The sequence below is a fragment of the Podarcis muralis genome, chromosome 18, assembly GCF_964188315.1.
Source record: "Podarcis muralis chromosome 18, rPodMur119.hap1.1, whole genome shotgun sequence".
Classification (NCBI taxonomy): domain Eukaryota; kingdom Metazoa; phylum Chordata; class Lepidosauria; order Squamata; family Lacertidae; genus Podarcis; species Podarcis muralis.
Window position 1 is genome coordinate 12,977,556 of NC_135672.1, and position 16,153 is coordinate 12,993,708.

General features: G+C 52.4%; 2 protein-coding genes across 2 annotated transcripts; one reads left to right on the plus strand and one right to left on the minus strand.

Annotated features, from left to right (window-relative positions):
• Positions 1-271: 271 nt before the first annotated feature.
• TMEM38A (transmembrane protein 38A) lies at positions 272-9,583 on the minus strand. Its single transcript, XM_028713850.2, has 6 exons — positions 9,351-9,583; positions 4,932-5,088; positions 4,008-4,192; positions 2,972-3,059; positions 2,555-2,672; positions 272-2,069 (listed from the first exon to the last, which is right to left on the minus strand). Exons 1-6 carry the CDS (start codon positions 9,472-9,474, stop codon positions 1,839-1,841), a joined length of 903 nt encoding a protein of 300 aa, XP_028569683.2. The 5' UTR covers positions 9,475-9,583; the 3' UTR covers positions 272-1,838.
• A 2,449-nt stretch (positions 9,584-12,032) lies between these two features.
• Positions 12,033-15,212, plus strand: SMIM7 (small integral membrane protein 7). Its single transcript, XM_028713992.2, has 5 exons — positions 12,033-12,150; positions 12,902-12,943; positions 13,401-13,453; positions 14,710-14,800; positions 15,087-15,212. Exons 1-5 carry the CDS (start codon positions 12,125-12,127, stop codon positions 15,100-15,102), a joined length of 228 nt encoding a protein of 75 aa, XP_028569825.2. The 5' UTR covers positions 12,033-12,124; the 3' UTR covers positions 15,103-15,212.
• The last annotated feature ends 941 nt before the right edge of the window (positions 15,213-16,153 follow it).

A 16,153-nucleotide genomic window follows, 5' to 3' on the forward strand; every position in this document is an offset into this window, starting at 1 on the left:
CAAAGTTGGGCAAGTGGCCCCCAAGCAGAGGTCGCACCCCATAAGTGATGTTAATATTTATCGTTTGTAAGATTTAATAATATTTTCTTTATATCCCGCCCTCCCCAGCCGAAGCCGGGCTCAGATTTGTCTCGAAGTGCGGTGGAAATGTGGCCGACTCAACCGAAAACCCACCCACCTGCCTGTCAGAAGATGCCCCATCGAGGGGGGGTCTTTTCCCCCTCCCCAAATTGCAAACAGGAGAGAAACACACAACACACCAGACGGAGAATCGTTTCTCAAAGGCCCTTTATTCCCGGGTCGGCTGTGTCCCCCCCCACCTCAAATCTTGCACGGTGCCCACCGGGCATTTATTTGGGTGAGTGAGGGGTGTCGGGAAAAAGGCACTTTCTTGCGGGGAGAGCGGGGGTGCCTCCTTTTCACGCCATGGTGGGGGCCGAGGAAGGGGTCGGGGTCTTCCCCCCCAGGTCTTCCGTTTGGGGCCGGGGCAGCCAGTTCTCTTGCCAGATCTGAACTCACACCACCCAAGCCCAGGAAAACCCGGTTGGCGTCTTCCTGGGACCCAGCCGGCCCTCAGCCCTGCTCTCTTAAGCCCAGGGATGCAGGAAGGAGAGAAAAAGCACCCTGCATGCGCTCAGAGGCCCCTCGGGCCCAGGGTTTTCCACAGAAAAACCAGTGGGTTAGAGCGCGGTGCCGGTAACGCCAAGGTTGAGTGTCCGAGCCCCGCATGGGACAGCGGCGTATTCCTACGTTGCAGCGGGTTGGACTAGATGACCGCCGGGGTCCCTTCACACTCTGCAACTCTATGAAATCCACTCCGCTGAACACCCAGTGGGTGAGGCTGCCAAAGAGCACAGGGCCTTTTCGGTGGTGGCGCCCGCCCTGCATCCCATCAAATGTCAAGGAAATAAACAACTGTCTGACTTTTAGAAGACGTCTGAATGGAAGTTTTATAATGTTTGGTGTTTTATTCTGTTTTTCATCTGTTGGGAGCCACCCGGAGTGGCTGGGGAAACCCAGCCAGATGGGCACGGTAAAAATATATTATTATTATTATTATTATTATTATTATTATTATTATTATTATTATTTATTATTTATACCCCACCCATCTGGCTGGGCTTCCCCAGCTGCTCTGGGAGGCTTCCAACAAAATATTGAAATACCGTAATGCATCAAACATTAAAAGCTTCCCCAAACTTTTATTTTATTTAGGGAATAATCATTCCCTAATAATAATAATAATAATAATAATTCCTACTGGCGGCAAGGAGGGGCAACCGAGAGACGTGGAAAGGGCAGCTCTGAAATTCCCCGAGCAGCAAAAAATGTCAATAAATAGATAATTTAGGTGGGGTTTTGGGCTCAGGGCCCCAGAACCTTGCACGCTCCCCGCTGCTGCAATTGCAGCTGGCTCTGGGGAGGGACACAAACACACAAATACACACAGGCACAGCAATGGCACATGAGTAGAACGGTGGAAGCGCTTTGCCCAGCGATTCTCGCAGGAACCAGTCAGGAGGGGGCTGGAGACGAGTCACTGCCCCACGTAATAATGGTGGGGGTCCGGCTGGATTCCAGAGGCCCCCCAAGTGCAGCCGAATCTCTGTGCCAGGACAGCAGCTCTTCCATGGGGTCAAGAAGGGGGGAAGCGCGAGGGTGGTCTGGCTGTTGCAAAAAGGGGTCCTTGTTTTTTCTCGAGGTGGGGGTCCTGGAGCAGCTTCTGTGTCTTGAGGAGCCCCCTCCCCAAGATGGGCGAGAAAAGGTCACACCGGGAGTCAGCCGTGGGGTCGGGCAGGGTCCCCCGTCCCCCAGTCTCCTTCCTCCTGGGGGGGGGCTCACTCAGCCTTCTTGGCCTTTCTCTTCCTCGTCCCCTCGTTCAGCTCCTCCCGCGACTTGGCCGGCAGCTGGGGGGGCTGCGGAGGGGGCATTTCGTGCCCCCCTCCGCCGTGGTGGTGGTGGTGGTCGTCGTGGTGGCCAGAGGGGACGGAGCCGAAAAGGATGGGGCAGACGACCCCTTCGAAGGGGGCGAAGGGGGAGCCGTGGGAGTGGGTCGCCGTCATGAAGACCTGGGGGGGGGGGGAGTCGCCGTTAGTGATTCCACACCATTCACATCCCCTCCAACGTTTCTCCCCTGAAAATAGGGACGTCCTATTCCATCCCCTCCAACGTTTCTCCCCTGAAAATAGGGACGTCCTAAGGAAAAGCAGGATGTTCTGGGATCAATTCAGAAACCAGGGCAGCTTCTGTAGATCTGGGGCTGTCCCTGGAAAATGGTGGCACTTGGGGGTCTGCCCTCCCTTCTCTGGGGGTCCAGGGGACAATGCAACCCCCCCTGAGCTCAGCTGTAGGTGGGGGTCTAATGGTCCCTTTATTCCACCAAGGCCTGTTTTTTACCAAGATGGCGAAACAAATAACTTCTGTATTACCTCCAAGATTCGCCAATTACAGCCTCGCTTTTGCTAAACCCGGGTTCCAACCCTTCTATCCAGCGGAAAGATTTAATTTTTTTCCTCTTGGCCCCCCCTGCCCTGCCCCACGGCCGGTGGCTCACCTTGCAGACGATCATGAAGAGGGTGAAGAAAAATATCAGGGTGGCTTTGGAGACAGGAAGCCAGTGAGCTTGTTGCAGCGTGAAAAGCAGAGCCCCGTACAAGCTGGCTTTGGAAGGGCTGCAAAGGCAACAGAAATTGAATTTATTTTATTTTTTATACAGTTCCGAAGCCTTTTCCCCCACCGCCGAGGGCTACATTGCCTTCCGGGGGCCGCCCAGTGGTGGTGAGCAGGGCCAGAGGCAAAGGAAGGTGGTCTCCAAAGACTTTGGAACTCCCCGCCTCTTGACGGTCTCCCTCCCTGTGCTTTGTTTCGTACAAAGGTGCCTGCATCGAATCCCTCTGAGGTCTTTGCTCCGTCCCTACCATCCCAGGCAGGCAGCAGCCGCGCCCAACAGGCAGCAGAGCGCTTTACTCACAAGGTCATGTGCAAGAGCTCGTTTGTTTCCGGTTTCCAAATGCCTCGCAGGAGCTGCTCAAAGTTGGACATGAGAGCGACTCCAGATCCTGAGGAAGGAAGGAAGGAAGGAAGGGAGGGAGGGAGGGAGGGAGGGAGGGAAACAGAAAAGATGGGGTGAGAGAGAAGGAAGGAAGGAAGGAAGGAAGGAAGGAAGGAGAGAGAGAGAGAGAGAGAGAGAGAGAGAGAGAGAAAGGAGGAAGGGAGGGAGGGAGGATAGATAGATAGAAAGAGAGAAAGGAGGAAGGGAGGAAAGAAAGAAGGAAGTAAAGAAGTGAGGGAGAGAGGGAGGGAGGAAAGAAGGAAAGAAGGGAGGGAGGGAGGAAAGAAGGAAGACAGAAAAGATGGGGTGAGAGAAGGAAGGAAGGAAGGAAGGGAGGGAAGGACGGAAAGGAAGGAAGGAAGGAGGGAGGGAGGAAGTAAGGAAGGAAGGAAGGAAGGAGGAAGGAAGGAAGGGAGAAAAGAAAGAAGGGAGGGAGGGAGGGAGGGAGGGAGGAAGGAAGGAAGGAAGGAAGGAAGGAAGGAAGGAAGGAAGGAAGGAAGGAAGGAAGGAAGGAAGGAAGGAAAGAAGGGAGAGAGAGAGACACTTATTGTTTCATTAAATGTTTTTAAGCTAGAGGTTGCATAACTCTCTGCCAGGGATGCTTTGGTTGTGCTCCTCAGGAGTCCCTCCCAAATCTACAATTCTGCAATTTATTTATAAAGCCCACCTTTCAGCGGTTTCGGCGGAGGGAAAGGGGACTCTGCGGGCCGGACATCCGGCTAGGGGTGGTCCCACCTGCCTCTCCCCACCCCCTTCATGAGGGAGCTGTTTGCAGAGGGGAACGGGACTCCAGAGTTTCAGACCCTGCCCGGAGACACCGCAGGTGGAATCTATAGCATTCTGCACGCCAAGCAGGTGTTCCAGCCGTGAAACTACAACCTGCCCCCTAAGGTCAAAGTTTCCAGACCTCATGATCTGATTTAAAAAGGAATTCGCGCAGGGCGTGGCGTCCCACCTTTGACGAACCCAACAATGACCATGATGAGCCAGCCGTTGTGGTATGCGTGGTGAGCGTGGTGGACACCGGCAGCGATCTTGCGGACCCTGACCACCTCCTTCATCGCCACGAAGACCAGCTTGACCGGCAGGAAGCTGACGCACTTGTAGAAGATGTTCAGAGGGCAGTAGAAAGTCAAGTACCTTGGGAGAGGAAAGAGCGGGAGGTGAAGCCTGCGGGACTCCCTGCCACAAGGCGAGCGGGTGAGGTCAAAGGAGGTCAGGCCAAAAGCTCCTGGACCAGTTTCTACACCTGAGCCTCCTTCGACCATTCCTCATCAGGCTTGATTTCCGCACCCTTTATCATCTAAGTCAGTGTTCCCAACCTTGGGCCTCCACCTGTTTTTGGACTACAACTCCCATCATCCCTCGCTAGCAAGAGCAGTGGTCAAGGATGATGGGAATTGTAGTCCAAAAACAGCTGGAGGCCCAAGGTTGGGGAACACTGATCTAAGTCACCCTCCTCTGCCCACCTTCCAGCTTGTCCACCTCCTCCTTCAACTGTGCTGCCCAGAACCTCCCAGCAAGGCAGGACAGAATGGGGCACAAAATTGTTAAGGGTGCCAAATTTCAACACCCGGTGGCGCCTCAAGGAAGCGGTGCACTTCCATCTGTCGAAAGCGGCTTGCGAACCAGGAAGTGACCTCTCTCCTGACAACGGAGCGGCTCTTTATTTTCTTATCTCTGTGGCCGTCATCTCCTGGGCACAGGCAACCCTACGCTATGCCACTGCCCCCCCACCCTTTGTGTTTTTATGCAAGAGGGATTTTCTGCTTGGGGATAGAGAACTGTAGGACTGTGCAGCTGGAAGGGACCCCAGGGGGTCATCTAGCCCAACCCCCCGCAATGAGGAGGGGGAAGGGAGGCAGAGACGTGGCCTCACCAGACGGCCGTGGCCAGGAGGACGCTGGCGTTGTTGCTGAAGTAGTCGACGGGGGCCTCTCCCAGGAGCAGGTCGGCCAGGATGTAGCTGCCGAAACAGTAGAGCATGGCGCAGACCCAGGAAGCGAAAGGGCTCTGGCGGGACAGTTCCACGGCACCTGCGGCGGGGGGGGGGGAGGGAGAAAGAAGCGCGACCCTTTAAACACCTTCCCCTCTCTGGGCATCTTCCGCAGCGAGGAGCTATCGACCCCGAGGGGACGTTTATTTTCCTCCTCCTCTCCTAACGCTAGGAGCCTTGGGCATCGGATGAAGCTGAGCGTCAGAAGATCGGGGACAGAGTTCACCTGGGGAACTCCTTGCCACAGGAGGCGGCTACGTCCCCCCCCCCCCCGACTTGGGTGGCTATACAACCAAGAATAAATAGTTTAAGGTTGAATTCTGGACGTAAGGATTACAGTTGCACCTCGGTTTTCAAATGTCTCCGTTGATAGACATTTCGGTTTTCGAATGCCGTAAACCCGGAAGCGAATGCTTCGGTTTTCGAATGCGCCTCTCAAGTTGGACATGCCACGCAGCTTCCGCTGGGTGCAATCGATCTGTATCTTTGCAACCATTTTTTTTAATTTTTATTTTAATTTTTTTTGTGGCTGTCTGCACCTCAGTTTTCGAACGTTTCAGAACACCGGGACGCATTACGTTCGAGAACCGAGGTACCGCCGTATCATAAAGGATGCGGGAGGAAAGGATTAATAATAGGACCCACAAAGGGGGGGAGTCCTTGGGAAATTGTTTTTATGATTTATATGTGATATATCTCTGTAAAATTTTAATTTGAAAAACCAAATAGATTGTGTGTGTATGTGTGTGTGTATATATCTGTCTGTCTATCTATCTATCTATCTATCTATCTATCTATCTATCTATCTATCCCTTCTCACATGCATAGGCCAACTCCGGCCCTCCAGATGTTTGGAACTACAACTCCCATCATCCCTGACCATTGGTCCTGTTAGCTAGGGATGATGGGAATTGTAGTCCCAAACATCTGGAGGGCCGGAGTTGGCCTATGCCTGCCTTATCACCTCTCTATTCTGCGCAACACCTCTCGGCTCTGTCTCTAGTTTGATGCAAAAAAGAGATTTTATTGTTACTCCTGTGGGCCATTTATTGTGGGTTCGAATCCATGAATCAGGGCGGCACTTAGCGCCCGCGACCAGCTGCAAGGGAAGGAAGAGGCCCCCTCTCTCTGTGAACCGGATACCCCATCCGCTGTCTAAAAATAAAGCAGGCAGGGACCTGTGCCTCTGCTCTCCTCCATGGACGCCAGACCACCAAAGCCTGAACTATCCTTTTCCTGCTTGCAGAGACGATCCCAGGGTCCCCCATTTTACAGGGTGGGGCGGGAAATGCAGGCCTAGATGATGATGATGATGAGGTTTGAACCCGGATACTGTTATGAGATACTGTTATGTTCGAATCCCTGCGGCGGGGTGCGCTCCCGTAGTTCGGTCCCAGCGCCTGCCAACCTAGCAGTTCGAAAGCACCCCCGGGCGCAATTAGATAAATAGGGACCGCTTACTAGCGGGAGGGTAAACAGCGTTTCCGTGTGCGGCTCTGGCTCGCCAGATGCAGCTTGTCACGCTGGCCACGTGACCCGGAAGTGTCTTCGGACAGCGCTGGCCCCCGGCCTCTTGAGTGAGATGAGCGCACAACCCTAGAGTCTGGCAAGACTGGCCCGTACGGGCAGGGGTACCTTTACCTTTTACTGTTATGAGAATTATAAGGTCTAATATATAAAATAAATGGTCATAAACGTACAAGGCAAACACATACATAAGTATATCAACCACGTGTCTGAAATAGTACAGGAGAGCAATCCTGAAGCCATATGGACTCTCCCAAATTGACCTCAAACATTTCTCTGCAAGGAGGAAGGAAATGGGGAAAGCTTTCCAATGGTCTTTGGACTGTAGGGGCTCACACCTCCCTTTGCAAATACAGTCTGGCAAGTATCTGTTCAGCTGAGCACCCTCTCAATATGCGTAAGAGATTCAGGAACTAAGTGTTTACCATCTCCAAGGAATGGCCAGGCGATCCAGAAAAGGCAATTGATAAGGCATGATCAGGTATCCTGGCAGACAGGAGAGACGCAACACCCTCCCATTTCTGCTGGGGACCACCTCTTTCTGTGATGTATGTGTGATGTTTTGGGGGGGTGGTCTTGAGCTACAGGGGAGTCAATTTCAAAAGTCTATATATAGGGGTTTGTGCACCATTGTTCTGGGTTCCTCCAGAATGTGGGGAGTGAGGACCCTGTTGCAACAGCTTCAATAAAGATCAAGCTTACTGGCTGCTTTGCTTCTCAATATTCTCTGGTTGGCCTCTGTTATTTTCTCCTACCGATAGAGAACCTGCTTAAGGACTCTATATGGGCTCTTGGGTACCCCATAAGGGAAAGAGTATTTTTCTTCTAGCAGTATATGTTTGCTCGAACAGAGCAGGCCGCATTCTGCGCCAAACCCAGGACCCTCCTGCCTCTCCAAAACCCTCCTGTTCATTCCAGGCCGTAAGAAGCAAGCCGTCCACTGTTTCTGGGGGGAAATGCTCCGCTGGTGAGGGTTGTGCCCTAGAGAATCCCATCCTTACCCCCCGCCAGCCTTGCTGGGTCCTCAGTGCCCAAGCTAAGCAGCTGCAGAGCCTGCTTCTAATTTGGGAAAGGAATGAGGACCCAGGGAAGGGAAGCCGGCAAGAAACTGGATATCCCACAACGGCCAAGAGGCAAGGGCTTATTTTGCCGCCGAGAGAAAACGTCGGCGGCCCTCGCAAAGCCGTCCCTGACCAGAAGCGATTCTGCGCTGTTATAAGGGGGGGGGGCTGCTCCTTTCCCCGGATTATTGCTTTCACTTTATGGATCAATGGTCTCGTTAGGGAGTAAAATCCATTTTAAATTGCTGTTTTAGGGGTTGTTTTTAAAAGTCTGGAACAGATTAATCCGTTCTGCCCGGACGCTGAGGTCCAGCGCCGAGGGCCTTCTGGCGGTTCCCTCATTGCGAGAAGCAAAGCTACAGGGAACCAGGCAGAGGGCCTTTTCGGTAGTGGCGCCTGCCCTGTGGAACGCCCTCCCATCAGATGTCAAAACGATAAACAACTACCTGACATTCAGAAGACATCTTAAGTTCAGGGAAGTTTTTAATGTATGATATTTTAGTGTTTTTTGGTTTCTATGGAAACCGCCCAGAGTGGCTGGGGAAACCTAGCCAGATGGGCGGGGTACAAATAATAAATTATTATTATTATTACTATTATTATTATTATTATTATTATTATTCGTTTTGCATTCCTTTCTATGGGAAAGAAGCGCGCCTTGCTTTTGGGTCATGTTTCCTCCTCAAGAGGAGCTGGGTGTTAGCTGGGGATCGCCTCTCCCGCTCCGTCCCTGGGGCGTGCCTACACACTGCTGCTGACCCACACCCAGGACCCCTCTGGACACCTGGCCTGTCCTTTCAAGGAGAAAGAGCCCAACTGCCTCCATCCATCACACCCGAGGTCTCAGCCCGGAGGGTCTCAGGTTTCCCCAAGCCAAGGTTGTCTCTGGCTCCTTGGCGCTGCTGACCGTGTTTCTGTGGGACATTCCCACCCCACACGTCTTTATTTAGAAAGTGCCGAGCTTGGGGACGTGAAACCCAGCACAGCATCGCCGCCGCCACCCTAAATACACACCAACAACCCCCCACCCCAATACAGCAGCCCCTCCCCCATGACTGAAATACAGGCTAGACCCTTGGGGTCCCGTTGTATGGGTCTTCCCCCCCCCCACGAAGTCTGCCCCCTCCCCAACTGGGAACACATACAGGAATCAGCACAAAGCCAGAGGGAGGTGGGCGATTCAGTCTCCAAAAAAATCCATGGCAGGGAAGGAAGTACTTACTCCAGATAAATTACCCTGGGGTAACAGTGCTTGGGTGTGGGGGGGGTGAGTTTCCCTCCCCTCTTTTTTCACAGCCCCTGGGATTTATGTTAGCGGGCGCAGACCCTCAGTTAGTTAAGTATTTTAATCGATTTTTTATTTATTTATTGGGGAGCTGTCCCCGCCCCCGCTACGCCCATGCCCCCCTCCTCTTCCTTAAGCCCCCTTAATCCAGTGCAGCTCTGGAGGTTGCGGGGAGGGAAGGCTTTGCAGGAGGGTAACTTTAAATCCGCTTTGGGGCGCGGGGATTTGGCACGGGGAAAGATGGAGACAGATCCTTAATAAATCCTTAATAAATCACGCGACCACCCCCCACCCCCCAAAAAAGGATGAATGGGGATGTTCTGAGCCTATTGTCGGTGCGGGGGTGGGGGTGGCACCGGGAGGGTGGCCTAACCCCGTGGGAGGAAGGGGGGCGCGGGAGGGGACGCGCAATGGAGGAAGTGGTCTTGCCTTTCTCGTATTTTAGGTAGAGGATGGAGACGACGAAGTAGCCCAGGTCGAAGACCGGGAAGACGGGCAGGCGGGCGAAGGCGGCGGCTAGGTCGCCCACGTCCAGGGCCCCCACCAGGTCCATGGCGGAGGCGGCGGCGGCGGCAGGTGCAAGCGGGGGAAGCGGGCGAGGCCGGGAGCGCACGGGAGCGCAGGCGGAGAGGCCGGGAGCGCACAAGAGCGCACAAGAGCGCACGGAGGAGGAGGGGGGGACGCAGCGCCGGGGGGGGAGGGGGAGGGGAGGGTGACGCCCCCGCCCCTCCCCCGCAGCGCCGCCCCCTCACGGCGGACCTCCCTCCCTCGGTGGGGCGGGGGGGGGCACATAGGAAGCTACCACCTTGGACAGTGCCAAACCGCTTGGCGACCATCCAGGAGAGGCGCGCTTACTCCGGGCTGACAGCCAGCAGGTGAATCGGAGGATGCTGCGAATTGGGGGGGGGGGGGATGAACTTGGGGACTTCTGCCCTGGGAGCCCCCCACCCCACCCCACCCCACCCCACCCTTGACAGCCAAGAAACCAGAGCCACCACTCTCGGAAAGAAAGGAAGAAAAAGGAAAGGCCGAAAAAGAGGGGGTCGCTAAGTTCTCCAAAGTGCGAAGCCACAAATGCGCCGCCCCTCACTCCCACGGGAATAAGTGGCTTTGATTTTGATTTTAAATTTATGCTTTTCAAATATGTGCATTTCACCAGTTCGCTCATTTTGCACATTGCAATAATTTCGCATTCATTCTGACGTTTCAAAACCGGACTTCCTTCTTGCCCCGCTTTCTGCGGCTCCTGAAATTTAATTTTCATATCTTCTGCATGTCCTGATTAGCCTAATTTGCTCGTTTGTTCTTTAAATATGCTATTAAGGGATACGTGGCTTTGGTGGAGACTGGAGGCGACCAGAGGCGGCGCTCTCGCTCGTCCGATGATAACAACAACAACAACAACAACAACAACAACAACAACAACAACAACAACAACAACAACAACAATAATAATAATATATTATTTGTATGGGTAGGAGCCCCCAGGAGAGGGGAAGAAGGGGGCGCCTGGGAAGTTGGGGCGGCTAAAACTCAAATCTTAACACTAGACGAACATAATAATAATAATAATAATAATAATAATAATAATAAACATCTTAAGGCAGCCCTGTTCAGGGAAGGTTTTAATATTTAATGCTGTACTGTTTTTAACACTTGATTGGGAGCCGCTCAGAGTGGCTGGGGAAACTCAGCCAGATGGGCGGGGTATAAATAATATATTATTATTATTATTATTATTATTATTATTATTATTATTATTATTAGCTGATAGGGAGAAGGGACGGGCGATGGCTTTGCTGCCACAGGAGAAGAAAGAACTCTTCGGATCGGGTCCTCCTTGTTTCCCATAAAGGGGCAACTGGTTTGCCACCGTGAGAAGAGGACGCTGCTGGACTCTTTGGGACCCTTCCTTGTGAAACCTCCAGGCGCAGCGGCAGTCTACCTGGTTTCCTAGGGGTATTTGGCTACCCAGGGGATGCTGGACAGGATGGGTCCATTTAGGCCTGATCCTGTAGGCGCATCTGATGCTTGGACTTGAAGAAGGGGAGGCGCTTCGTGAGCGCGCCCGGCTTCTGGGTTTCCTGGAAGAAGCGTGTCGTTGGCCACCGTGAGAAACAGTTTCCCTGCTTTGGCCTGACTCAAGTGCACGGCTCTTCGGTTCGCATTCTGCAGGGGGAGTCCAGATCTTCACTTTGCTTAGTTAATCCGGATTAACTTTACCCCACCTCGGATGGCTATTCCACAACTCCGCTTTCGACCCCTGTCGCCGGTCGCGCGAGCCAGGATCCGAATGAAAGCGAGCTCGGGGCTTTTGAACGCGGGCAGAGGCTCCTCCTCGCATACCGGATGAACTCCGGCTAGAATTGCAGAGTTGGAAGGGACCCCAAGAGTCATCTAGTCTGACCCCGCCTCGCAATGCAGGCAGGTGCTTAGAAAGTTGATGCGGATCTTAATCCGTTTAAAGTACTGTGATTTTTTTAAAAAACGGATTTTACTGTTCTGCTTTTTTGTAAACCGTTTGCAGTGTTTTTTTAACTACTGTATCCAGCGGCGCGTGAATTTGATGAAATAAGTAAATTGTGAAAAATGGGTGCCGCTGGACAGGACGGGGAGGAGACCGTTAGTCATCTCACGGCTACCCGACCCTGGTTTGAGCTTTTCTCGTTCGTAGAATCATCTAAACGCCCAGCCATTCAAAACCCCCGGCGTGCATTGGCCACCACCTGGTAGCAGGGAGTTCCACAGGTTAACAGGAATGAACACAGACACCCAGCGCGATGGGGCTCTTTGCTCTGAGCCAGCTGCCCTTCTCCCCAGATGTGACCTTCCCGTCCCCCAGTTCCCCCTGAAACAAACTCCCTTCCTGATTCCCCCGTTTGCTGTTTCTCATCAGCAAAATCTGAGTTTCAGAAAGGGCATGTGGCTTCACAAGCTGCTACTGAGCGTGCGCGGGTTGCGAGGAGGCGCATGCTCAGTGGCAGGGAAGGCTCCGGCGGGTGGGCGGGGCCAAGGAGGGGGCGTTGCCTGGCGCGTCATCGGGGCTCCTTCCCGGAATGGGCGAGCGCCACCTGGCGGCCGAGGCGGGGAAATTTAAAAACAAGGGAGGGGGGATGCCGCTCGCTGATTGGCTGCGGCGCTGATTGACGTCACTGAGGCTGGGGGAGCCCTTCTACTTCCGGGTGGAGCCTGGCAGCAGCAGGATGCTGGGCGATTTGCTGCTCTTCGGGTAAGTGGGGGAGGGGAAGGAAGCAGGGTTGCTAAGCAACGCCTGGCCCAAAAGGAGGGGGCAGGGCAGGAGAGGAGGAGCCCCCCCTTGAAATTTGGGGGGTTAATAGGGCGCCCCTGCAGCAGGAGCTGCACCTGACGGATTCCTGCCTGTCGCGCAGATAGGAGGCTGGTGGTGGCGGCAGGGGAGGCCAGGAGGAGAGGCGATCTTCTTTGGCTTCATTCCCTCCCGACATCTGGCCCTCCAGATGTTGCTGCGCCCTCCCAGAAGCCAGCAGGACCAGTGGTTAGGGCTGGTGTGGCGATGGGAGGTGCTAATAATAATAATAATTTATTTATACCCCGCCCATCCGGCTGGGTTTCCCCAGCCACTCTGGGCGGCTTCCAACGGAATATTAAAATACAGTAGTCCATCAAACATTAAAAGCTTCACTAAACAGGGCTGCCTTCAGATGTCTTCTAAAAGCCTGGTAGTTGTTGTTCTCTTTGACATCTGATGGGAGGGCGTTCCACAGGGCAGGCGCCACCACCAAGAAGGCCCTCTGCCTGGTTCCCTGTAACTTGGCTTCTCACAGCGAGGGAACCGCCAGAAGGCCCTCGGAGTTGGACCTCAGTGTCCAGGCTGGACGATGGGGGTGGAGATGCTCCTTCAGGTATACAGGACCAAAGCCGCTGAGAAAAACCCCATCCATTGAAAGCTGCTCAGTTTCTCTTTTTCCTTCTCTCTCTCTCTCCCCCCCCCCCCCATGCAGGACACTGTTGGTCAACGCCGGAGCAGTGTTAAACTTCAGGCTGTAAGTGCTCAGAGGTGGGGGGAGCAGCTGGGCTGGGGAGGGAGGTGGGGTTCAGCTTGGACCACAGTTCTGGCTTGGAAGAAGGGGTTCAGGATTTGGGTGCTCAGGAGAAACCACCTTCCGGCCACTTGTTCTCGCAGAAAGCGCCGCGTTCAAGTCTCCAGTGGTTTGCCGCCGGGGGCGCACTCCATTGTCTTCCGAGATGGACAGATGTTGGGACGTAGGTGTTCCATTAAGCCAGAACTCATCGGTGGGGCTCTCGTCTTCTGTTCATTTGTCCAGATCCCTTTCAAAACGCTTTCAAAACACTTCCGTTTCCATCAAAGACCTGGAAACGATGCCTTATGAGGAACGGCTAAGGGAGCTGGGCCCTTGTGGTCTATTCCAACTCTATGATTCTATGCCAGTTGTGAGATGCTTTGGCTTGCTGTAAATCTTCCTCTCTCTTGCCTCTTAGGAAGAAGAGAGAGAGCCAGGGCTTTGGTGAGGAAGTGAGGGAACCCACCACAGGTAAGACCCTCCAGGCAGGCGTGGGGTTGTAGCTGAGGCCTCCATACTGCGCCCACCTTGGCATGCATTGTGACCCTCTAAAACCCCCACTGAGGTCGTGTGATTTCATAGCTTTGGGATACCCCCATGCTAACCATGGAGAAGGGTTTTGGGTGACTGGCGGAACGTGCAATTAGGCGCTGAAGCCTCCAGGTTCTGTCATCTCCAGGAAGAACTGGCAGAGGCTCTCTGGCCTGAAGCCCCGGACAGCTGCTGCCGGTCAGTGTAGGCTGTTCTGAGATCAGTGGCTAATGATCCGACAGCTTCTTCTGCAAGAGGGTCCTTGCATGGGATAGCTTTGCCCTCCCTTGAGTCAACAGGAAACCCGTCGCGAAACCACACCGCTGCCTGGTATTCCAGACCGCTTGGTTCCACGCGGGTACTGCAATTGCTTTATCTAATTCCTCAAGGACGGCTGCGAGTTCCAGACACTTAAGGATCCCGATTTATTCTTACGCTAGAGCCTGGACATTCACCATTAGCAGTGTCTGGCCTCTCCCTTGAGCCTGGTTTCATGGAGATCGTTCTTAAGAACAATCTTGCAAGAATGAATCCGTATTCAAACAACAAAAGATCTTCCCAGCTTCCAGGGGCTTCCCATTTTTCAAACGCAATTTCCTCCTGCGTTAACTGCGCCTCGTGGCGTTTCAAAAAAGTGCCTAGAATTGAACTCAGAAAGTCAGAAAAATGTTCTAGTACTACTTATAAATTGCATCTTGTTTAATAAACTGGAGAGTCACCCCACATAATTTTCTCTTGTAACTTCCCCTTACAGGATTCATATGATTGAATTACTTCTAAGGATTCCCACCAACGCATTACATCTATCGCCCACTGTTTCTTTTTTAGAAAAAGAACGAATTGCAAAGTGCCTTGCTCACCGCTTTAGTACTTAAAATTTAATGATTGCAAGCAGCCTCAAAGCTGGGGCTCAGGGTTTCTTCAAAACTTAAAAACCACTGCAGTTTTTAAAGGTTCGGTCTCCCCATCTTGATTTGAAATGGCGCCCCGTTGTACCCCAACGTCGGCAATAATCTGCTCCTTGATCTTTGCAACCGTTGTGCAAAATCTGGTTATGATCTTTAACAAGCAGAGAAACAAACAGCTTTCCAAAATACTTGTTAGTAGATTAATTAGTTTCCGTTATTGTGCATGGAAGCTTGAGAGGACTGGGGCAGCAATAGGGACACCTGCCATTTTATTTTATTTCCACCTAGGTGATAACATCAGGGAGTTTCTGCTGAGCCTGAGATACTTCCGGATTTTCATCGCCCTGTGGAATATCTTCATGATGATCTGTATGATTGTGTAAGTCAGTGGGGAAAAGGGGTGTCATCTCCCTGGTTGTGCGCCTCTTAAACTTGGTTTTTGGGCATTTTACGTTCATATTTATTACTTGCAGCCTCGTACCCGACGCTGCTCAGGAACCGAAGGGCTATTGGGAAGCGGGATTTGAGCCAGTAAGAGGTCCAGATTTCACCTCAGCCATTGGCACACCATGGATCTTTCTTTTGCGAATGGGGGACAATAACCTTGGGCCTGTTTATAACCGAAATAATCCGTTGTCCATTTTCTTCCTGCTTTTGTCTTCTAGGTTATTTGGATCTTAAAGCATCTTTGGTGGACTTTGCTGCTGGCTATAACAACCTGGGGCGTGACTTTCAGCTGGAAGTAATGTCTTGCCCATGAAGTTTAAAAAAAAACCCCATGTTTTTAAGCACTGCAAGTGTCTCGGTGTCTTATTTCTTCGAAAAAGAGAAATCTCATGAAATTGTGGCTTATTTTTGTGTCCAAGCATATATAAAGATGATTTATTTCGCCTGTGATGGGGGTTATTTAGTCCAGTTGTTAATCTGGTTTATTTGAACCATGGTCAGGCCTTAAATGTGTGAAACCTGCGCAGCGGCTTAGCCGTGGTAATTTTGCGGCCAAGAAACTGCAATCTGAAGCCATGGTTTGCTGTTTGCTTGGTTTTAACCGCGGTTTGGTGTGATGGGATTCCTCGGCCGTGATCGGTTCGGCTAGGGTAGCTGGACACGCAAACCGAACTCTGGAGAAGCCAAGCCATGGTTTGCCTGTCTCTGGAATGACCATGTTCAGCAAACCATGGTTCTGTCTTCTTCTTCTTCTTCTTCGATACCTCGTAGCCGAATGAGATTGTCTTCCATAAACACGGTTTGAACAATGAGTCCGTAAGTGACTGTGGAGGCCAGTTCTGGATCCACACGTCCTTCCACAGTGGGGACATTGGTTTCCGGGTGGGAGTTGATCCCGGTGAGGGTTTGCCAAGCGTGCCTTCCTCTTAACACATTTCTCCCTTGGGTCCTGAGTTCGGGTGTCTCCAAAGCCCACGACACCTTTGGGAAAGGCTGTTCTCCAACTGGAGCGCTTGCAGGCCAGTGTTTCCCAGTTGTCGGTGTTTATATTATATTTTTTTTAGATCTGCCTTGAGAGAGTCTTTGAACCTCTCTTGTTGACATTACACTTTCCATTTTTAAGTTCGGAATAGAGTAGTTGCTTTGGAAGACGATCATCAGGCATCCGCACAACATGACTAGTCCAACGAAGTTGATGTTGAAGAATCATCGCTTTGACACTCGTGATATTTGCTTCTTCCAGTACACTGGCATTAGTTCGCCTGTCTTCCCAAGTGGTGTGTAA